Source organism: Panthera tigris, chromosome B1, assembly GCF_018350195.1.
Source record: "Panthera tigris isolate Pti1 chromosome B1, P.tigris_Pti1_mat1.1, whole genome shotgun sequence".
Taxonomy (NCBI): Eukaryota; Metazoa; Chordata; class Mammalia; order Carnivora; family Felidae; genus Panthera; species Panthera tigris.
The window spans coordinates 122,441,094-122,466,494 of NC_056663.1; the positions used below are offsets into that span (position 1 = coordinate 122,441,094).

General features: G+C 35.8%; 1 protein-coding gene across 5 annotated transcripts in view; it reads right to left on the bottom strand.

Moving 5' to 3' along the window:
- Nucleotides 1-947: 947 nt before the first annotated feature.
- Nucleotides 948-25,401, bottom strand: part of RAP1GDS1 (Rap1 GTPase-GDP dissociation stimulator 1) — a 166,849-nt gene continuing 142,395 nt past the window's right edge. For 4 of the 5 annotated variants that reach the window (XM_042984151.1, XM_042984149.1, XM_042984152.1 and 1 more), the window contains 6 exons: nucleotides 23,899-24,033; nucleotides 22,798-22,923; nucleotides 21,915-22,054; nucleotides 15,780-15,906; nucleotides 5,675-5,803; nucleotides 948-1,629 (listed from right to left, as the gene is read on the bottom strand). In XM_042984151.1, the coding sequence (XP_042840085.1) occupies nucleotides 1,502-1,629; nucleotides 5,675-5,803; nucleotides 15,780-15,906; nucleotides 21,915-22,054; nucleotides 22,798-22,923; nucleotides 23,899-24,033 (785 nt within the window). In that variant the 3' untranslated portion in view covers nucleotides 948-1,501. The remainder of the gene's footprint in view (nucleotides 1,630-5,674; nucleotides 5,804-15,779; nucleotides 15,907-21,914; nucleotides 22,055-22,797; nucleotides 22,924-23,898; nucleotides 24,034-25,401) is intronic. The other variant, XM_042984150.1, reaches the window with a different exon arrangement.

A 25,401-nucleotide genomic window follows, 5' to 3' on the forward strand; every position in this document is an offset into this window, starting at 1 on the left:
TATGTGCAGCATCTCCCATTGGACAGGAAAGAGCTTCTGTCACCCCGGGCAGCCCATTCTACTGTCCTGCAGTCCTTCCATATTGGAGCCCATCATCGTACCTTTCAGCCAGTATTTGTCAAACTTGTGCATGGGGACAAGACAGGTATGTCACAAGGATCTTTTGATTTACAAAGATTGTGTTTCAAAGTTCTAAAAACCCATTTGGTGGTAGTAGTGGCAGTGAAGAATACACTATATTTCGCCAAGAGGGTCTTCTCATCTCTTGGGTCTTGGCGTTGTCACCTTTTCTGATAGCTTTAAGATCTATTGCAGTTCTCTGTGGCAAATGGAGGTGGGACACTCTAACAGCTACTTGGTATGAGGCCATCTGCAGAATGAACTGGACTGGCTATTATGGCTTTTATAACCTGCTTCCTTTCTTTAGTATAGACAAACTTCTTTCTTAATCTTTTATTCTATGTACTGCTACTTCTATTTTCTTAATCATGTTTCCTATGTCCTGCTAGTTTTACTAGAAGGTTTAAAAGGATTATAACAGGGGAAATGTCTTACTTTCAAGCTGAATGATGAAAAACAGCCAAGAAAAACCAAAAAACCCCCCAAAAGAACTACCCTCCAATGAACTATACTCAATTTCCTTAGGTGAAAACAAATGCCAAGTGACTTTTAAAGACAAGTGTTGGACGACGCTGATTAATTGATAGAAGAAGTGCTGAGGTCAAACTATATCAGATTCTAAAATATAGAGAAAAAAAAAAGATGTACTTAGTGTAAAATAGATTCTTCAGCCCCTTAGTTTCATGCTGAAAACCACAAATGTTTTCAATATCAGGCTACTGATGATAGCCAATTAAATATGAAATTTAAAAACCTCAGGGAAGTCTTGCCAAGTTTGTGGCAATTTCAAGAGTCTACATAGTTAAGAAGAAGGAGAAACCATAGGGTAAAGAGTGAGAGCATTGGATTTTATTTAACTCTAGGTACCATGGTTTGACATTAGTAAGTAAGACTAATGAATGAGCAGCCATACAGTTTTTTGGTCACTGTGCTTCCCAAGCACCAAAAAATGGAGCTATTTTTACTATTCAATTCCATCTTTAATAAGCTAGACAGATCCTGCTGCATTCTTGTTTGTTTCTAATTTACCAGTACATTATTATGTAGTTTACCAAGTGTGAGGAGCAAGTCATTATGTAGTACCAAGTTTACATCATCATAGGACTACAACATGCACATTCTACTTAATGTAGCTCAAGCAACAGGAATACAAGAGAACAGTTATGGGGTGGAGACTTGTTTTTGACAAATTCATGTTCACACTAACTATGGGTTTAGAAATCTTATTGGGTAGGTACCTACAGCAGTTCTTCAATTGGTACGGGAACATTACACGCATGCACAAGTGATATGGAAGAAAATGAAGCAGAAGAGGCAGCTGGATGGGAGGACAAGGGAAATCAGAGGTGGGATGATGCTGTGTGTCAGGGAAGGGCAGTTCTCAGCTTTCCACAGTAAGTCTCTGCTCTGTGAGAGAGGCCTGTTGGGCAACACTTTTGTTCTCATGACTGCGAAGTTTGGATACAACATCTAGAAAGGCCAAATCCTGGACTTCCTTGTGTAGAGATTCTGGAAGACAAAAAAACAAGATAACAGAGATGCTTCTATTAAACTGTTCTAATCTTACTATACAGTCTATCCAATACATATACCCAAAATGTTTATTTAGATAATATTTTGAAAAAACTGTAGTAGCCTAGAAATGCTAAGACACTTTTAAAGACAAGTGGGCACAGCAGTAGCCTAAAAATGTCTTCTTTATAGATGTGTTATAAAAAAATCAAAGGAACTTTACTTGCCATATTTATACATAGATAAATGTCATGTTCTATAGTCTAAGTTTGATTAGGGTAATGAGTTATAATGAAACACAGCTCATTGTATGATCTCAAGTTTCAGTTATATACCCCTTGACTCTATCATCAGTTCAAATATGAAGTCGATGACTTAAAAAAAATCTCAGATCTGTTTCAAATTAATTTTGTGGCAAATGAATAGGTTGTACTTCACATCCCTTCAACAAATTTCTGTGTCAACAGGCTTCCCTTTTTTATTCCTGATCATCCTCTTTCTGGCTTTCTTGCTCTATTTAACCTCAATTACAGGAAAATACAAGGCTCTTCTTAAGACTTTGAGACTGCAAATGAGAAGACTGAGGTCTAGTAAGTTTAATGTAATCAGCATTCCTTAAATTGATATATTTACATTAAAAAGACTTGAAGTCTTATTGTAAATAATGTTTTTAATAGAAATAGAAAAACACATCCTAAAATACAGATGGAATTTCAAAGGACTCTCAATATCTAAAACAATCTCAAAAAAGAACAAAGTTGGAGGTCTCACACTTTCTAATTTAAAACCTGTTATAAATCTATAATAATCAAATCAGTGTGGTGCTGTCTTTATATCATATAGATAGGTTGCCATATACACACCCACACCCCAACAGAATAAAGCAGAGATCCCAGAAATAAACCCTCATATATGTAGACAAAATATTTTTGACAAAGATGTCAAGACCATTCAATGATGAAAGGACAGTTTTTTCAACAAATGGTGCTGGTAAAATTGGAGAGCTACAAGCCCTTATATACAAAAGTTAAATTTAAGAACTAAAACTGTTAAGACTTAAAATAGAAAGGGAAATGACATTGGACTTAGCAAGGATGACCTTGGATATGCATCAAAAAACATAGGCAACAAAAGGAAAAACAGATATACTGGACTTCATCAAAATTAGGAACTTCTGTGTACCAAAGTATACTACCAATAGAGTGAAAAGGCAACCCACAGAATGGAAGAAAACATTTGCAAATGATATATCCAATAAAAGATTAATATCCTAAACATACAAAGAACCTTTTCAACTCAACACAAAATGACCCTATTAAAAAATGGGCAAAGGACTTGAATAGACATGCCCCAAAGAAGAAAAACAAATGGGTAATGAACACATGAAAAGATCCCCAATGTCACTAATTGTTAAGGAAATGCAAATCAAAAGCACAATTTGATACCACCTCAGACTCCTCAGGATGGCTATTATAGAAAAAACAAAACAATAAATGGTAGAATGTAGAGAAATTGAAACCCATGTGCATTGCTTGTAGGAATGTAATATGGTGCAGCCCCTGTGGGTGATGGTTTCCCCCAAAATTAAACTTGGCATTACTGTATGATTTAGCAATTCCATTTCTGTGTATATACCCAAAATAACTAAAAGCAGGGCCTGAAAAAGATATTAGTGCACCAGCGTTTTCATAGTGGCATTATTTACAATAGCCCAAAGGTGTAAATAACCCAAATGTCCATTGATGGATGAATGAATAAACAAAATGTAATACATGTATACAATGGAAAATTATTCAGCCTTAAGAAGAATGAAATTCTGACACAGGTTACAACATGGGTGAGCTTGGAGACATTATGCTAAGTGAAATAAGCCAGACCAAAAAAAACAAAAACAAAACACTGCATGATTCCACTTATGTAAGGTACCTAGAGTAATAACATTCTCAGAGACAGAAGACAGAATGGTAGATGCCAAAAGCTGGGGGATGGGTGATTGGTGACATATTTTAACGAGTACTGGGTTTTAGTTTGGGAAAAACAATGGTGGTGATGGTTGTATAACAGTGTGAATGTACTACTCTGCCAATACACTGTACATTTAAAAATGGTTATAATGGTAAACTTTATGTATATAATAATCTCAATAACAGAGTCTCTGCAAGGGAACAAGACATAAAGAACTACCAAATGGGAATTATAGGACCCAAAACTATAGTACTTGAAATAAAAACTTACTGGATAATTTTGAATCAGAGTGGAGTAGAATGGAGGGGATAAAAGAAATCAGTGAACTTTAACAACAACAGAAATTACCCAATTTGAACAAGAGAGATAAAAATCTGGGAAAAATTTAATGAAATATTCAGGGGCTTGTGGGATATAACTAAAGATCTCACGTTCCTGCCACTAGAGACCTGGAAGGAAAGGAGAAATAGGGTAGGAATGAAAAAGTACCTGAAGAAATATGGTTAAAAAAACTTTACAAGTTTAGCAAAAGACATAAGCCTACCATGAAGGTGAGAAAACTTGAAACAGAATAAACCCCAAAAAAATCCATGCCAAAACACATCATGGTCAAACTTGAATATTAAAGACCCCTCCCCCCCCCAAAAAAAAACCCAACCCTTGAAATGACACCTTACCAACAAGGGAAAAAAATAACACGAAGGCTGAATTTTTCTTAAACTATGGAGGCCAGAAGAAAGTGGCACATTTTTCAAGTGTTGAGAGAAAAGAACTGTCAACCCAGAATTCTATACCCAGAGAAAATACTTTTCACAAAAAGGGGAAATGAAGACATTCTAAAATAACAGAAAACAAAGAAAATTTGTCACTAGTAGACCTAACCCAAAAGAATGGCTAAAGTAGTTTCTCTAAATAGAAGGAAAATGTTTTTTAAAAAAAGAAAAGGAACCTTGGAACATAAAGAAGGAAAACAACACATATAGCAAAGATGTAAATAAATAGAACAGACTTTCTTTCTCTTGAGTTTTCTGAATTATATTTGAAGGTTGAAAACAAAAGTTGTAACAATGTCTAAATGCTGTTGTAAATATATAAGAGGAATATCTTAGATAATTATAAATGAGAGAGGGTAATGAAACTAAATGTTCAAGCAATCAACAAGAAGCCATGAATGAGAAACAAACAGAAAATAAAAAAAATTAAACTGCAGACATAAGCCATAACATCAGTCATTACATAAATGTAAATGGACTAAATACACAATTAAAAGAGACTGACAGAGTAGATTAAAGCACATAACCTAACAATACACTGTACTTCAAATATAATGATAAAGCAGATGGAAACTAAAAGGGTGGGAAAATATCCCATGAATGTTATTCAAAAGAAAGTAGAAGTAGCTATATTAATATCAGATAAAGTAGACTTCAAAGCCAAAAAATTACCAGAGATGGAGAGGAACATTACATAACGATAGAAATGTCAATCCACCAGGAAGACACAGTAATCCTAAAGGTGTGTGTATCTACCAAAAGAGCTAAATAATATGGGAAGCAAAAATTGACAGAATTAAAAGGAGAAATAGATAAATCCACCATTATTTTTGGAGATTTCAACACCCCTATCTCAACAACAGACAGAACAATTAGAATATCAAAATAATATAGCAAACTCAATTCCACTACCATCAACCAAAAGGATCTGACATTTTAAAGAACACTCCACCCAATAAACAGGATATACATTCTTTTCAGTGTCCATGGAACATATACCAAGATATGCCAATGATTTCTTGACCAAATCCCTTAGCTAATATCATGATACACAAAATCAGAACTTGTTCTTTATATGAAATATTTGAGTTGATGAAACAGGTATTATTTTTTTAACACTGATTTTTGACTATTTGCTATATGATACTTTCCTTATAATCTTTTTGAAATATTTTCAAGTAATCCTATATCCTCCATAAACTAATTTCTAATGTTCTTAAAATCCAAAGCCACCATTTACGACTATTCTATATTTAATGTCAACCATATGTTGATAGATGTAAAATGATAGAAGAAATATTTACCAGATCCCATGAGAGCACAAATCAGGACCATGGAATTGTATTTGATTTCAGGAGCACTTCTCTCATCTGCTAGCAGTCTGTGTAAAATCTGTACAAGTTTAGCACTTTCTAGATCTTTCTCAGCAGTGCCTAGAATATGAAACAAAGTATCAGTTATGACCACTGTTTACGAGCCTGGTGCAATGTGGCTAAACATCGATTCCCTTTCTAGAAACTGACCACATAAAACCCTCCAAAAGGGACTGATTAAATTAAATAACAATGACTGAGAGATAGAATATTAAATTTAGACCTTATTTAAAAAAGAGTTAAGAATTCAGATATTTCAGGAGTTTAAGCTTAAAATTTAGCTTTACAATATTCCTTTTGAGGCAATTAAAAATCTTTATTTTGGAAAATGTTAAACACATACAAAAGTAGAAAAGAATACATAGTGATACATTACTATTATGTCCAAACATGTTCATCTAGCTCTAGATTCATTCACCTACTTTCACCGATCCCAAATTATTTTGGAGAAAATCCTAAAAATGACATGGCTTCTTTCATATGTATTTAGGTATGTATCTTTAAGAAATGAAGTCTCTTAGTGCAACTCCTATCAAAATACCAGCAGATTTTCTGTAGAAAATCGGTAAGTTTATACTAAAATTTATATGGAAAGCCACAGGCCCTAGAATCTTGATAAAGAAGTAATAAAGTGGGGGGAATTTTCTACCTGATATTAAGGCTCACTATATATAGCACAGTTATCAAAGCAATGTGGTCTTGGTGGAGAGACAGAGAATTTAACAGAGAACCCCAGAAATAGACCCAGAGTGATTTTTGACAAAGGTACAATATCAATTCAGGGAAGGCAAGATAGCCTCTGCAAGAAACATTGACCTAAACCACACACCCTGTACAGATATTAACTCAAAATGGATTACAGACGTAAGTAGAAAATGTAAAACTATAAAACTTTTGGAATATAGAAAAAATTTTCAACTCAATAGTTAAAAATTAGAAAATGAGCAAAGAGGGAGGTGTCATAATGGCAGAGGAGCATGGAAATTCTCTGCTTCTTTCATCCCTGAAATGCAGCTCAATCAGCACCAAACCATTTTGCACACCTAGAAAACTGAGCTGAGGACTAACACAACAATCTGCATAACTAGAGCCACAGAACTCAGCAGGTAAGCAGTGCAGAGAGGTGAACTGGGGGAGAGAGAAGTCATGGAGGGTAGGGAGCTGTTTTTGTTTGCAGAGACAGGGTGAAGACAGGGGGGAAAAGTACAGGAAAAGCACTCCCCCCAAAAGCCTCTAGAAAGAAAGAGAAAGAGTGGAAATACCCACAAAGAACTGAACAATAAAGGGAAAAAGGAGAGGGTTTCAATACCATTAAGACTCTATAAATAGGGGAGCACAGAGTTGGAACTCCACAGCTTGATACCTGGTGGGGCTCTGGTGGGAAGGATGAATCCCTAGGAGCAGACAGTGAGGTCTGAAGGGTCCTTGGGCCACACGGGGAGAAGCAGTTCCCCTGCCAGGAGGACATTTGGTAGAGGCTGTGAAACCTCCCCACAGGCAAAAGTCCCAGTGGACCCTAGATTATAGACAAGTTTGCTGGTGTTGGAAAAAGGATGCTAGGGTGCAGTGAAGCCTGGAGCCAGATATGTGTTATGATTTCCCTTAGTCCCTGGATCGCTGCTGTTACACCATCATGCAAAATTTTTCTGGGGTGGGCTGGCACCCGGACACAGTCTCTGAAGTGGTGTGCTTGTGGGAGCATTTCTGGCCTGCCGGCCGGCACCCAGCCATTGCTTGGTGACACCCTCCCCTAGAGGGTCAGAGTGGGTTCAAGCCGCAGGGCCATCAGAAGTAAGGGGTTTGGAAACACAGAAACATCTGAGATAAAATTTGGGAGGGAGGTGCTGCTTGGCAGGCTAATGGCTTGGTGGTGGACAGTGAAGAAGCGGAAGTGGATGGAAGCTGGAGACAAAGGAGGGATGCTTGATAGCCAGTTGGAAAGAGCACAGCTCTGATGCTAGAACCTGGCAAGCTGGGTGATTCCCCTGCACAAGTGTATACACGCATATGCACACCACACCAATCCACCCCAGTAAGCTAAGCAGCGCCACCTAGTGGAGAATGGAGCCGTTACACCAAGCCCCATCCAATTGTGCCAACCAAGCCCTAGAGGACGACCACAAATTTCTCCCCCTACTTAGTGTATGGACTATAAAATGCTTCACAGTTTGACTTCTAGGGGAAACTAGATGTAATTTCATTCTGTTGACTGGTCCATCTATTCATATTTTGTCTTTTCTTATTCATGGATAGAGAAAGAGAAAAAAATTATTTTTATTTTGTTTTATAAAAAAGATTTTTAAAAATGTTTGACGATATTTTTATTATTTTTTGTAGTCTACTTCATTCTGTCCTATGTTATTGTATACATTTTTAAATGTTTTCTTTTTTTCCTTTTCTTTAGTTTCCCTTCTCTATTTTACCAAGCTACTTTCAACAAACCACACCAAATACATCTAGGACCTAGCTTCCTTTACTTGATTTTTCTTCCTCCAAAATGATGAAACAAAGGAATTCACCCCAAAAGAAAGAACACGAAGAAATGACAGCCAGGGACTTAACACAGATACAAGCAAGATGTCTGAACCAGAATTTAGAATCAGGAATACTAGCTGGGGTTGAAAAAAGCATAGAATTGTTTCCTGTGGAGATAAAAGAAGTAAAATCTAGTCAGGACGAGATTAAAAATGCAGTAACTGAGATGCAATCTCGAATGGATGTCACAGTGGCAAGAATGGATGTAGCAGAGCAGCAAGCTAGCAATACAGAAGACAAACTTATGGAGAATAATGAAGCAGAAAAAAGAGGGAAATAAGGCAAAAAAGCACACTATAAGAATTAGAGAACTCAGTGATGGATTAAAAAGGAATAACATCCGAATCATAGGGGCCCTAGAAACTGAAGAGAGATAAAAATGCGTAGAAGGTTTATGTGAGCAAATCATCGCAGAAAACGTTCCTAACCTGGGGGAAAAAAAGACATCAAAATCTAGGAAGCACAGAGAACTCCCATTAGATTCAACAAAAACCAACCATCAACAAGGCAATCAGAGTCAAATTTATAAAATACACAGACAAGAAAAGAATGATGAAAGCAGCAAGGGGAAAAAACTCCTTAACCCTATATGGAGCAGACAGCTCAGGTTTGCAACAGACCTATCAACAGAAACTTGGCAGGTCATAAAGGAATGGCAGGATATATTCAACATGCTGAATCAGAAAATTATGCAGCCAAGAATTCTTTATCCAGCAAGACTGTCATTCAAAATAGAAGGAGAGAGAGTTTCCCAGACAAACAAAAACTAAAGGAGTTTGTGACCACTAAACCAGCCCTGCAAGAAATTTTAAGAGGGACTCTCTGAGGGGAGAAAAGATAAAATAAAACAAAAACGACCAAAAGCAACAAAGACTAGAAAGGACCAGAGAATACCACCAGAAACTCCAACTCTAGAGGCAATACAATGGTAATACGTTCATATCTTTCAGTACTCACCCTAAATGTAAAAGGACTAAACACTCCAATAAAAAGAGATAGGGTAATAGAATGGATAAGAAAATAAGATCCATCTATATGCTGTTTATGAGAGACCCATTTTAGACATAAGAACACCTTCAGATTGAAAGTAAGGGGATGGAGAACCATCTATCATGCTAACAGTCATCAAAAGAAAGCTGGAGTACCCATACTTATATCAGACAAATTAGGTTTTAAAATAGAGTGTAACTAGAGATGAAGAAGGGCATTATATCATAATTAAGGGATCTACTCACCACGAAGATCTAACAATTGTAAACATTTATGCCCCAACATAAATAAATGGCACCAAAATATATAAATCAACTAATCGGAAACATAAAGAAACTCACTGAAATAATACCATAATAGTAGAGGACTACAATACTTCACTTACAACAACGGACAGATCATCTAAGCAGAAAATCAATAAGGAAACAATGACACACTGGACCGGACTTATCCTGAAGCAGCAGAATACACATTCTTCTCTAGAGCACATGGAACATTCTCCAGAATAGATCACATACAGGGACACAAATCAGCCCTCAACAAGTACAAAAAGATCCAGATGATACCATGCATATTTTCAGACCAGAACACTGTGAAACTAGAAATCAATCACAAGAAAAATTTTGGAAAGACCATGAATACTTGGAAACTGAAGAACATCCTACTAAAGAATGAATGAGTTAGCCAAAAAGCTAAAGAGGAAACTAAAAAGTACATGGAAGCCAATGAAAATGATAACACCACAGCCCCAAACTGCAAAGGCAGTCATAAGAGGGAAGTATATGGTAATCCAGGCCTTCCTAAAGAAGGAAGAAAGGTCTCAGATACACAACTTAACCTTGCACCTTGAAGAGCTGGAGAAAGAACAGCAAATAAAACCCCAAGCCAGCAGAAGATGGGAAATAATAAAGATTAGAGCACAAATCAATGGTATCAAAATAAAAAAAAAAAATAGTAGGACAGATCAATGAAACCAAGAGCTGGTTCTTTGAAAGAATTAACAAAATTGATAACCCCCTAGCCAGTATGATCAAAAAGAAAAAGGAAAGAACCCAAATAAATAAAATCAAGAATGAAAGAGGGAAGATCACAACCAGCACTGCAGAAATACGAGTAATAGTAAGAGAGTATTATGAGAAATTATATGCCAATAAATTGGGCAATCTGGAAGAAATGGACAAATTCCTAGAAACATACAAACTACCAAAACTGAAAAAGGAAGAAATAGAAAATATGAACAGACCCATATCCACTACAGAAATTGAATTAGTAATCAAAAACCTCCCAAAAAACAAGAGTCCAGGGCCAGATGGCTATCCAGGGGAATTTTACTGAACACATAAAGAGGTGTTAACACCTATTCTTTTGAAGCTGTTCCAAAAAAACAGAAATAGCAGGAAAACTTCCAAACTCATTCTATGAGGCCAGCATTACTTTGATTCTAAAACCAAGTAAAGACCACTCTAGAAAAGAACTACAGATCAATTTCCTTGATGAACATGAATGCAACAATTCTCAACAAGATACTAGCCAATCAGATCCAACAATACATTAAAGGAATCACTCACCATGATCAAGTGGGATTTATACCTGGGATACAGGGCTGGTTCAATATCCACAAATCACTCAACATCATACATCACATTAATAAAATAAAGGACAAGAACCACCTGATTCTCTCAATAGATTCAGAGAAAGCATTTGACAAAATACAGCATTCTTTCTTGAGAAAAGCCCTCAAGAAAGTAGGGACAGAAGGATCATACCTCAAGACTACATAAGCCATATACAAAAGACCACTGCTAGTATCATCCTCAATGGCAAAAAATTGAACATTTCCCCCTAAGATTAGGAAGAAGGCAGGGATGTCCACGCTCACCACTGTTATTTAACATAGGAATCAGACAACACAAAGGAATAAAAGGCATCCAAATGAACAAGGAGGAAGTCAAACTTTCACTCTTTGTAGACGAAATGATACTCTATATGGAAAACCCAAAAGATTCCACCAAAAACTGCTAGGACTGATCTACGAATCCAGCAAAGTCACAAGATATAAAATCAATGCACAGAAATTCGTTGCTTTACTATACACCAATAATGAAGCAACAGAAAGAGAAATCAAGGAAACGATCCCATTTACAATTGCACCAAAACCCATAAAATACCTAGGAATGAACCTAAGAGGGGAATAATCTATACACTGAAAACTAGAGAAAGCTTATGAAAGAAATTGAAGATGACACACAAAAAAATGGAAAAACAAATATTACTTTTGTTCACGCTCACGGATTGGAAGAACAAATATTGTTTACATGTCGATACTACCCCAAAGCAATCTACATATTCAAGGCAATCCCTATCAAAATAACACCAGCATTCTTTACAGAGCTAGAACAAACAATCCTAAAACTTGTATGGAACCAGAAAAGACCCGAATTGCCAAAGCAATCCTGAAAAAGCAAACCAGAGCTGGAGGCATCACAATCCTGGACATCAAGATATATTACAAAGCTGTAATCATCAAGACAGTATGGTATTGGCGCAAAAACAGACATTTAGATCAATGGAAGAGAACAGAGAGCCCAGAAATGGACCCACAAACATATGGCCAACTAATCTTTGACAAAGCAGGAAAGAATATCCAATGGAATAAAGACAGTCTCTTCAGCAAGTGGTGCTGGGAAAACTGGACAGCAACATGCAGAAGTATGAACCTGGACCACTTTCTTACACCATACACAAAAATAAACTCAAAATGGATGAAAGACCTAAATGTAAGACAGGAAACCATCAAAATCCTAGAGGAGAAAGGAGACAGCAACCTCTCTGACCTCAGCCAAACTTCTTACTCAACATGTCTCCAAAGGCAAGGGAAACAAAAGCAAAAATGAACTATTAGGACCTCATCAAGACAAAAAGCATCAGCACAGTGAAGGAAACAATCAGCAAAACTAAAAACCAACCACAAATGGGAGAAGGTATTTGTAAATGACTTATCAGATAAAGGGTTAGTATCCAAAATCTATAAAGAACTTATCAAACTCAATACCAAAAAACAAATGATTCAGTGAAGAAATGGGCAAAAGACATGAATAGACACTTTTCCAAAGAAGACATCCAGATGGCCAACCGACACATGAAAAAATGCTCAACATCACTCATCACCAGGGAAAATACAAATCAAAATCACAATGAGATACCACCTTACACCTGTCAGAATGGCTAACATTAACAACTTGGGCAACAACAGATGTTGGTGAGGATGCAGAGAAAGAGGATCTCTTTTGCATGTGGGAATACAAACTGGTGCAGCTGCTCTGGAAAACAATATGGAGGTTCCTCAAAAAATTAAAAATAGAACTACCCTACGACCCAGCAATTGTACTAGTAGGTATTTATCCAAAGGATATAGGTGTGCCGTTTTGAAAGAACACATGCACCCCAATGTTTATAGCAGCACTATTGACAATAGTCAAAGTATGGAAAGAGCCCAAATGACCACCGAAAGATGAATGGATAAACAAGATGTGGTATATGTATACACAATGGAGTATTACATGGCAATCAAAAAGAATGAAATCTTGCCATTTGCAACAATGTGGATGGAACTAGAGGGTATTATGCTAAGCGAAATAAGTCAGAGTAAGACAAATATCATATAACTTCACTCATATGAGGAATTTAAGATACAAAACAGATGAACATGGGGAAGGGAAGCAAAAATAATATAAAAACAGGGAGGGGGACAAAACATAAGAGACTCTTAAATATAGAGAACAAAATGAGGGGTTGTGGGTGGGGTGATGGCTAAATGGGCAAGGGTCATTGAGGAAGACACTTGTTGGCATGAACACTAGGTGTTACACACAGGGGATGAATCACTGGATTCTATTCCTGAAATCATTATTGCACTATATGCTAATTAAATTGGATGTAAATTAAAAAATAAATTTAAAAAAAATGAGCAAAAAATATCCATAGGTATTTCACCAAAGAATGTATACAGATGGCAAATAATGAACATCTTTTCATATGCTTTACCATCAGAAAAATGGAAATTAAAACCATAATGAGATACTTTAACTACAGCTATCAGAGTGGTTAAAATAAAAAAGTGTCAACACCAAATATCTGGTGAGGATGTGGAGAGGACTAGATCACCTATATAGTGCTGGCAGGAATGTAGATGGTACAGTCATTCTGGAAAATAGTTTGACAGTTTCATAAAAAATTAAACCTGTAATTACCATATAACCCAGCAATTGCATTCCTAGACATATATACAAAGAAATGGATACAATGCTCACAAAAAAATTTACACATGAATATTTATAGTAGTTATTTATTTTTAAAAGCCCCAAACTGGAATCAGCCCAGATGTTTTTTGACAGGAATGGTTAAACAAATACTGGTATGTACCTACCATCGAACACTATTCAGCAATAAAAAAAATTATTGAGACTCAAACAAATTGGATGACTCTTTAGGAAATTATGGGAGACAATCCCAAATGGTCACATACTACATGATTCTATATATATAACATTTTAGAAATGAAGGGAAGATTAGTGGTTTCTAGGGATTAGAAGCAAGGTGAGGGGTAAGAGTAGGAGGTAGGTGGGTGTGGTTATAAGTGGAGGGATCCTTGTGGCATTAAGCCATTCAGTAGCTTGACTGTGGTGGTCGATACACAACCCTACACATCATAAAACTGTATAGAACTTAACAAGCGCACACAAACGACTGGGGAAATCTGTGTAGGACTGGTAAATTACATGAATAGTTAAAATATTGTTTATAGTTTTGCAAAATGTTACCATTGGGAGAAACTGGGCAAAGTATACAAGGGATCTCTGTAGTATTTTCTTTTAGTTTTACAAAACTGCATGTGAATTTATAATTAAATAAAAAGAAAAAAAAAGACTCTTAAAGGTTGCTTTAATACTATTATCATACAAAAGATTTGCAATTCCTTAATCATATCAAACACTTGTAAGGAAACAAGGCTAGAAAAATATGGTTTTCAAAGTGGGTTGTGTATTAAAAACTATTATCTTAAGCCCAAGGAGCCTAGAAAACATTAGGTAACAATAAAAAAAGTATGTACTGCCTTTTATATAATTCTACGGCAAGGGGACCAGATTCAGGCAAATGCTCTGCTATCAGGAAGCGATGCAATTACAGCTTGTTTGGAAGATACTGGCACAAAACCAGATTCATCCCAGGCTGGGTGGTCAAGCCTATTCTGAAATTGCCCCATCACTTTAAACCATTTAAAATCATGCCATGAACCCAGTTTGGTATTCAATGTCCTCAATGATTCCCACCTTCATTCATCATAGCTCCTCCAACCTAACCCTCCAAGATGGTTGGACTTCTAGGCTGATTCCACCCAAACCCTGTGTTAAGTCATGACTAATCCAGGACTCAAAATGACCTCCAAAGCATCTCTAACTATAGGCCAAGTCACTGAGAATAAGCATATGTTTTCTTGAAGTGTTTTATCTTTAAAATTAAGAAAAATTTTACATCCTATTTATACCTGTGATTTTTTAAAAACTTTTAAAATTCAAAACCCTTTTAGATGAAAAAATCCAAATCTCTCACATCTAAACTCTGAGTAAATGTGACACTAGAGGAAGATATATGATGTTTATGTTTTGGCCTCTCCCTTAGGATAGGGGTTGGTGGGTCCACTTGCTCTTGTGTAGAATTATGGATATAAGTCATCACTGGGAATTAAGAGGTGATCAGTTAACAGTGTTTATCTAAATGGCTTTGACAGGACAAACCTACTAAGTCTATAGTCCTCCTTTGTGGAAGGCAGCCTCAGGCCTTAACCACAGGCATGTGACTGATTGTCCCCAGCTAACTATATCAGAGATTGGTTCCTGGGACAAAGGTTACTATCCATAAGCTAGATGCCTATGAACTAGCTTCTCAAGAAGAATTCTGACCAAGAGGGATGCTGTATACTAGACAGAAATTAACTAATTTAAACTCTGCTTTTACAGTATTCTGAATGTAAAACACACAGAAGACTGACCCAGAAGGTGAAAATTTAGAATGAGGGCAATACTGTAAAGCAATAGAAACCATGGTGATAGAAGGAGATAAGAGAATCAGTAGTAGAGATGGAAGAGAAGGTCTGGGTCACTGGAAGAGTAGCAGACTCTAAACCCGCTGTTGTATTCTAAATAATGTTTCATTTCTCTGGGAGGCCTGCTGAAAATGTTTTCTGTATTCACTAAGTGCCTATAACTTGAAGTAACATTTAAGAGTCAAACTCTAAAAAAGAGTCAATGATTGGCCTAAAAATGTTACCGAAAGCAAAAGCTGTCGTGGCAATCTACAGAACATGATCTCCTATATTCTTAGCTCTAGGTTGCAGACACACACTAGCAAAAGGCTTCTAGTCAAGGTTTTGTCTGACTTCTATTCCACTCCTGTGCTTCATTTCATCCAAGATAAAAATAGGAGAAAATAAGTTTGACACTGGGGTACTTACCCAATTCTAAAGCTGCTATTAATGCCAAAGCAACAAGGGCTTCATTCTGCATTATTACATGTTCACTAGTTGCCATGGTAACTAGATGCTTGATGCCACCACTCTGTACAATGGTTTTAATTACATCCTACAATAAATAAATATCAAAGAATTATAAACTTTACTTTTAAACAGAAAGAAACTGCACTATAGTCAGTCAATTCATTGTTAAATTGAGTGGTTTCCTGACAGTGTCCTGTATGAATCATTACATTTAACCATATTTTTTTTCTTCACAGAAGAAAAGGAAAAAGCTTTTAGCTTTAAATAAATTCATCAAAAGATGACAACTTAAATTACCCAGGTGGAAAAGACCATTGCAGTTCATAGCGAGGAATAGGGAGTCCCAGAAGCTACCAAAGAAATAAAAGTGTGATTGCCCCAAATGTTGCCTTACCACAGGATTAACAAAAGAGAGTAAGACTTGGAATAACAACAACAAAAAAAGTCCTTCCTTTTAAATATTTATTAAAGCACCAGGCAGTTGTTCCCCAGGTGATCCAGGTAAAGTCTCTTGTTTTTTTAAGCTTTTATGTCTTTGTTGGATCTGACAAAACTGGATTACATGCAAAGGGACTTGAGGAGAACTTACATCAAAATTCTGTCTCCCTCGGGCACCTGGGTGGCTCAGTTGGTTGAACGTCCAACGTTGGCTCAGGTCATGATCTCAAGGTTCGTGGATTCAGGCCCTGCATCAGGTTCTATGCTGACAGCTCAGGGCCTGGAGCCTGCTTTGGATTCTGTGTCTCCCTCCCTCTGCTCCTCCCCCCTTCGTGCTCATGTGCATGCGCTCTCTCAAAAATAAACATTAAAAAAAAAAATTGTTTCCCTCATTTCTCATGGTACCTATAGCTCTGTCTTCTCCAATGGCAAAGGAAACCGTGTGCTCCAGATTGAAAAAAGCCCAGTGCCAACATTGACCAAGGAAATTACAGAACCTCTCTGCATCTTGGTGACTTTTTCTATAATGCTGGAATAATGTGTTATCATATGTTTGTGTGATAATTACACGGTTATTACATAAAAAGAACATATAAGAATATATGGCAAAAGTTAGATTCTTAAAAATGGTCACGTTTATTTACTTTTTTGTTTTCATCTCAAAGTTTTGTTGCCTGAAAACTCTTGGCTTAAATATGATTTAGTGCAAAGTCTCAATTAGAGAATTTTTAAAAGTAATTTTCTTGGTTCTTACTACTTTCAGTCATTTGAAGTGCCAGATATTAAATACCCCATCTGCATTACCTTCAAGAGTATAAAACTACTGTAATTAGAAATATTTTTAAAATTAATCTGCTAAAATATTTGAAAAAGGGTTATTTTTATTTTTTTACTGTTTATTTTTGAGAGAGAGTGTGTGAGTAGGCAAGGGGCAGAGAGAGAGGAAGACACAGAATCTGAAACAGGCTCCAGGCTCTGAGCTGTCAGCACAGAGCCTGATGTGGGGCTCGAACTCACAAACCGTGAGATCATGGCCTGAGCCAAAGTCAGACGCTTAACCGATTGAGCCACCCAGGCACCCTGAAAAAGGTTTTTTTTTTTTTTTTAATGGTTCCACCTTATATAAATTCTTAAGAAAACTATCTGTAATGTCTTTGCTTTGAGCCCAAACAACATTTAGAGATCAAACAATCTAAACTGATGGGGTCCTAGTACTGAGATTTTATGGTAGTTGTGTTCTAGCATCCAACAAGCTTTTTCTCATCAACCTCTTTTAGTAAGTGAAAAATGATCTTTTAAAATCTCTTCTAATGAAAAGAAAGCCTCTCAACACACTGCTTACTGGGTGGGCACTTTATTGAAACAGATATAAAATTCTTAAAATTAGTGAAGCATTTTATAAAAATCACAAAGGAATTTATTGAGTAAACACCACAAGAGATTCATAGACACACATGCAGTCACCTAATGAAGGTTCCTGGCCTATTATTTCATCCTTTATTTTGTGATTCACCCTGGAAAGTCTACTATAGTAGAAGGGGCAGGTCATGAATGAAGAAGGAAACTGTATATCAGAAGCAAATAGCTCCCCCATAAGTTCAAGCATAGGTCCTTTTCCATCTCAGTTTTTTGAACAGATACTGAAGTTTTTTTTTTTTTTTAAATTCCTTGCCCTCTCTCCTCCTACTTCAGTAAGTTTTACTGAGTAGGTCCGCTATGGAGTTACTGTGCCTGACAGAATGGGGGATAAAAGACAAATGAAGCATTGTACTTGTGTTATATGACAAAAGAGAATGATATTGATAGCTGCCCTCTATAGAGCAACCACTACACGCTGGACATTATACCGGGTAGCTTACAGATATTAGCATATTTTTATCCTCAAAGAAAATCCCATTAGCTAGTATTTTCTCCCGTTAATAGACGAAGAAACTGAAGCTCAGATTAAGTTATGAAAATTGTCAGTGATTAAGAGGTAAAAAGCCATGATTCAAATCCAGGCAGTTAGACCGTTTGTGGTCTAACCAAAAGTAAGTGTACTGAATTCATCATAGTGCCATGCACAGGCAGTCACTTAATGTGTTCTAAAGAGGCTCTATGGATGTATTTTAAAGTTACATTTTTAAACTTCAAGATATTAAAAAAAAAAAAAAAAGGGATATCAGCACTATTCCACAGAGCAAAGAGGTTCGTCTGGAGAATTACAAATAATTTCAATATCCACATCTAAAAATAATTTTAACTTTTCTAAAATCATTTCACTTATAATAAGTAAACTGTAGAAATAGTAAGATATTTTTCTGGGTAATCCTTCTAAACCCTAGATGTATCTGCAAAATCTCCAAAAATTTTGGACATACTTTAATGCTTTACAAAGTTTTAAATGATGTGTTATTTTGCAATCCTGTTTCTCAAGTTTTCTTATGTAAAGCTAAATTTTGGTACATACATAACCAAGGCAAATTATCTATGTAACAGTCTTGCATATTTAACTTTTACAGTCAATATGCCCTTAATAACTGAGATAAATTCCTGCTAAAAACTTTGTTGAAAACTGTATAATAATACTGATTATTACAATGTAATGTTCTGAAATAGGCCTGAGTTCAAGGTAATTTATAAGATTGCAGATTGGTGTAGGCACTGAATCACCTAACAAAAAATTTTCTTTCTCAACTTTGTAGCATCAAAAACTACTTCTCAGTATAGGATTTAAATGTTTGTCAGATGAATGAGCGAATGACTAAAAACATTTGTTTAGACAAGTTTTTAGCTTGATAATTGACGAAGAATGTTTTACTCTTAAAGGAAAGAAAAAAGTGACTTTGACAGGAGGTAATTTTTATGTTCCTAACGTAGAGGCAAAATATATTTTCTGTTTTTGATATCTAAATCAGAAGGTCCAGCTAGTTGCTCAAGAGTTCTAGTCCAGGGCACTCTTTTGAAGGAAGATGTGAATTTACCTATTGGCACAAGTGCAGAAATATACTGTATATGGCTGAGATGACTAAGCTAGTGTGAAACCCTGTGAGTCAGTGCAAACTTTCAGAGGGTTGGACTCTAAAGACAGAATTCAGGGTGACTTTAAAAGGAGTAGGATCTTCAAAGTTTAAAAATAACACAAGGACAGAGCTATAATTCACAATAGTTGGTTAAGGATCTACAGGAATGTAACAACAAAAAAAAAACAAACAAACAAAAAAACAGAAAAAAACCCTTGAACCTAGTGTTTAAAAGCTTATTCCAGAGCAGCATTTTCCAAAGTATGTTCAGTGGAATGTATTTAATAGATGCAACGTGCAAAAAAGACCCACTGTGCGACAGTAAAGGATGTGTTTTTTTTTGTTTTTTTTTTTAGAGTAGTGCTAATGTGTGCTGTGAATTTCAAAGGCAGGGAAAAGAAATGAACTATTTCTCTAATCTGATCGTACAACCGTTTCTCTTTGTGGAATATTCTTTACGGTTATTATTCAATAGAACATGTTCTGAAACTGCTCAAAAGGAATCCCAGATTCCACTTCAATGCTTGTGAAATTTGAAAATAATTCTAATCTGGAGCTCCACAAGGAACACACCTGTGTTCTGATCATTAAGGTATGTCAATCAAGGTTCCTATTGCTGCTTAGCAGCAATATACACTCAACTGTAGGAAAGATATGCAAAAAAAGCCCCCAAACAAAACCCAGTCTATTTGGTACTGAATTATAAACATAAAGTTATAATGTGCCCATAAAGTTATAATCTTGTATCATGGCTATTGTATGTAAGTGATGAATCACTAAATTCTACACCTAAAACTAATTTTACCATATAGGTTAACTAACTAGAATTTGAAAAAAAAAATTGAAAAGAAAAAAAAATAAGGGAATATTCAAGGGGGGAACTGTTTTCTTTAAAAAAATTTTTTTTTACATTTATTTAATTTTGAGAGAAAGAGTGCACAAGTGAGGGAGAGGCAGAAAGAGGGAGAGAGAGAATCCCAAGCAAGCTGTGCACTGTCAGTGCAGAACCCGATGTGGGGCTTGAACCCACGAACCCTGAGATTATGACCTGAGCTGAAATCAACAGTCAGATGCTTAACCGACTGAGCCACCCAGGCGTCCCTTTTGTTACACTAACTAGAATTTAAATAAAAACTTGAAATAAAAAAAAAAAGATTCTATGGGGGAAATTGTTTTTGTTACACACACACACACACACACACACACACACACCCCTAGAAAGGTACAATGTAATGTTGCTCTTGTCTTTTTAAAGCACCTACATGTGATGGATGCTTAATGGGTACCGGAAAGCTTTTTTGCTGGGGGAGGGGAGAGTAGGGGTTTAGATGAGGGAAAGGGAACCCTGTGATAAATATTAGCAGAAAAGCCTCAAATCTCAATTTAGTCTAACAGTTTAATGAATTTAGTTCCAAGATTAGGTTAAGAAGTTGTGATGCATTTTCCCATGGACATAAGTGAAATGGTCAAAAGGCTCACTCTGGATAACAGGCTTAAAAAAAATAAAAGGTATATAATACAGATACTAAATCAGCTGGCCTAACTTCCCACCATTATGATCTTTAAAATAATTCATTTAGTCATTCACTGAACAAACACAGGTTATCAACCACATGTCAGACACATACTAGACTGGACACTGCTATAAGAATGGATTTCATCCAACTTTGTGAGTTCAGGGCACCATATACTATCTAGATATCATTTAATTTTTAATATCATTAGCTAGCTTGGTCAGTGCTTGGTACACAGAAGATATTTTACACTGAGGATAGTGGTAAAAATAATAACATCAACATTTATGGTGATTCCATTTACTGAGTGCTTACTTTGTCCTACATTCCAGTTGAGTACTTCATATAGGTGATCTCACTGAATCATTCTCACAACACTTTCGGGTGGGTATCACCCCAGGTTTAATACACTGAGATGTGAAAGACACTTGACCAAGTAAATAGTGGGGATACTACGTGAACTTCTCTGATTCCAAAGCCTTACTCTTAACTATCATGGACTAGAACTAATTAAAAGCCTCAATTTTCAGTTCTTTTTTCAGAATTCTGGATCACAGGCATCCCTCATTTCATTGCACTTCATTTTATTATTGTGTTTCACAGATACTGTGTTTTTTTACAAACTGAAGGTTTGTAGCAGCCCTGTGTTAAGCAAGTCTGTCAGCCATTTTTCCAACAGCATTTGCTCACTTTATGCCTGCACCACCTTTTGGTAATTCTCACAAAATTTCAAACCTTTTCATTATTATTATGTTTGTTATGGTGATGTACGATCAGTGATTGACAACTCACTGAAAGCTCAGATGACGGTTAGCATTTTTAGGCATAAAGAGTTTTTTTAATGAAGGCATAAAAATGATTTTTTAAAACATGTTATTGCACACTTAAGAGACTACAATATAGTGTAAACACAACTTTATATACATTGGGAAACCAAAATGTTCATTTGACTTGCTTTGCTGCATTTTCACTTTATTGCAGTGTTCTGGAACTGAACCTATATGATATTTCTGAGGTACACCTGTAATGTATTTATATATAAATAGTGAAATGCAAGCTTATTTATAGGATCTATGATATTGAGTTTCCAAAGGGGCCACTTGCAGGTTTTCCAGCAAATGGTTTCCTCTGGAACTTACTTTTGATTTACTGTGTCGTATGAGGGCAGACAGCAGTCTGTTTGACTCCCCCATCACACCAGCATGATCTTTGGCTTCACACCATTCCACCAAACGCTCCACTAATTTAACATTCTTTCCCAGTTGTTCAGCAGCTTCTGCTATAGGAAAGAAGGCAAACCACAAAAGAAACAATCACTGATAGGCAACCAACTGAAGTACCTGGCACAGACTGTAAGAGTGCAAAAGGAAACTATACATCTAAAACCACAGCACAATGATTTTATTAAGTATCTGATGGACTGTTTAGCTTTTTCTATAAAGTTGTGGACTTTCATACAAAATACAAAAATACAATTTTATACTCTTGTGGTTCAGCCTGGTAGTCTGTTAGTACTCTGGCAAAATACAACAAAGAGTATCAGAAGGACTCTGAGGAATCAATACAGACAAAGGTTTAGAATTTAGAAATAAGTAAATAAACGTAACTCATTCCAAGCAGTGGTTTTCATGGTTGTTTCTGTAAACAGAAAAATGATCTCCCTGTTTGCCAAACAAATTTAAAAAAATTTCGACTGTCAGTATATTGAGACATGATTCTTAAGACAAAGTAAAAATGGGTATGAAATACTAAAACATAAAAACCCTTCAGAACTGCTAATGAATCAGTGATAAACCAGGATTATATGTACAATAAAGAGATGCAATATAATTTCCATTTAAAGTCAATTATAACCAAGCATGGGGATTAATGAATGGAGCTCTAAAACCAATCTCTTTTTGCCTTTTATTTGCCATTTATCTTTATGATTACATAATTCTCAAAGCTAAAAACAAGTCCTTTTCAACTAAGGCACACTGACTGTCATACCAAAAATGTACCTTGGGAAAGCATTTCTTTTACCTTGTGCATCTATTAACATTCTCAACGTTCCCAGAAGTTTGAACTGAACTGGGGGCATTTCGGACTTAAGGAATTTCAAAACTGCCTCGGTGACTCCAGCTGATAACATCTTTGCTTTATTTACAACTAGAGAGAGAGAGAGAGAGAGAGAGGGAGAGGAAAAAGAATATAGTTAAAATGGTGCTAGCATTCTTGATGATAGTCATTCAGTTCAATATACATTTATTGTCTTACTATTTTTAAGGCCCCACGTTACATTTTTCTACTTAAAGGTCATGTTGCTTTTCTGTGTATTTTAAGAATGGGACTGGGGGTGAGGGTAATTATCTTGTTTGTCTATAGGAGCATAACATACAAAATCATACATACTGGCTTTTTAAACCTAATCTCAAAACACTTAAACAATTTGAAAAGGAACTCTGACAATGTTGTCTTCTTATTTACAAAAAGCACAATTCCTCAGGTTTAATGTTTCTTTTTACCTGTGTTCTTGATCCAATTGTGTTACTATAGATGTTATAGACATTAATAAGCAATATTAATCTGTTATATGAAGCAAATTGATATCTTATAGATTGTATCATCATACAGTTATACTATTTTACCTAATCAGAAATTTATTTTTAGAAAGTAGAATAATAGCTTTATCTCCTGTACTATTTACCATGATAATGTGATTTCATGGCTCAAAGTGTCTTTAATCCAAAGACACATTAAGGCTATTTTTAAAAATTATGTCTGCTTATATAGAAGGGGAAAACCCCCCTAAAAGTCATTCTTATAGGGACTCTCTTAAATGATGCTATTATCCTACCTCAACTGAAGATGCTTAAAAAAGCTTAACCATACAATATGATGAAAATCTAGGAGTTTACAAAAGGTAACAGAATATTTGAATGATCTGAACAAATACAACAATTATACCTGTACAATCTTAGAAAACTTATTTGATATATCTCCATTTACTAGTGAGAAAAATATAAATAATTTGAAGATTTTTTTTCTTGGTCAGGGCAGGTCCACAAATCACATGAAATAAACACCTTCCCAAAACAATAGATCTTATTTCTTACATAGTTGTTCACCATTCTTACGTCTTACCTGGAATGGCCAGATTTCTGAGGGCACTTAATGCTGCATGCTGCACAGTTACATTTCCATCTTCTACATGTCTGTCCAGTAAATCCATAAGTTTTTCTACAATTCCATTGTCTACCATATGGATACAATTTCCATCTGAACAAAACAAAAGCATTTTTTCCTTTCCTCTTTACAAATACCTATAAATATTTTATAATAGTGATGCCTATCAATTGTCCATTATACATTAGGGAAAATGGAACTACATGAAAATAAGATGAATTCCAATACTTTCTCCCATCAGATTTATAGATTTTTTTCTTTATTGAGTGAGAAGTCATGACCAGAAAAATCTGTAGCATAGAGCCTGACAATATATTAGATGAGTAAATAGAAACCACATGCTTAAAATGTCTACCAATAATTTTCATTTATAGTCAAGTAGGCCTAAGTCCTGCCAATGTTACAGTGACAGTACTCTATATTTTGTTATCATGGTTGATGTTTATTTTTCAATGATAAAACTTTTGAAATATGTATGTATAAAGCAGAGAGAATATTATAATGAACCACTCACTACTCCACATTTACCTTCAACAATTACCAATATTTTACTATTCCTAATTACATCACTAAGGAGTGAATGATCATCCTCAGAAGGAAGTAAAAATCCATTATGATTTTTATCCATCCATAATCCATCCATTATGATATACAATTCACATTAGAATAAATTCAAGCTAAAAACAAGAAGAACCGATTTTCCTAGACACAGTATAAGTTTCTAGACTGAACAGAAGTTCCAGACTTCAGAAAGGAACATGAAGGTCTGGTGCCTTGGAAATGTTATTAAAGCAAATTAAATATTCTAGTCTAAACGAGAGGATTGATTACTCACACTTAAGTTCAGTAGGCATAAAAGGATAAATAAGGCACAATAACCCTACAAATAATACTCACATTATTAAATTAAAAAATCACCAGGCGGGGCGCCTAGGTGGTTCAGTTGGTTAAGCAACTGACTTCAGTCTGGGTCATGATCTCATGGTTCATGGGTTTGGGCCCCACATCAGGCACTCTGCTGTCAGCACAAAGCCCGCTTTGGATCCTCTGTTCCCCCCTCTCTTTTTGCCCCTCCCCTGTTCGTTCTCTATCTCTCAAAATAAATAAATAAAAACTTAAAAAAACAATCACCAGCCAAGAGAGCATATCCTCCCAGGTAAGAGGATATTAGAATGGGACTCAAATTTACTGATCTCTAAAGTACAGAGTACTCAAAGAAGGACTTTACAATCACTATTCATGATCTTTAAAATACCAGGACTTAGTTAAATTGCACAAAATATGTAATTTGCTAGAAACAGCACTAAGTAGGAGTTCCTGGCTGGCTCAGCTGGTATAACATGTGAATTTTGATCTTGGGGTAGTGAGCTCAAGCCCCATGTTGCTAAGCAGAGCTTACTTTAAAAAAACAAAAACAAAAACAAACACTAAGTATTTCGTATCTCTAAAAAATTAAGGTAG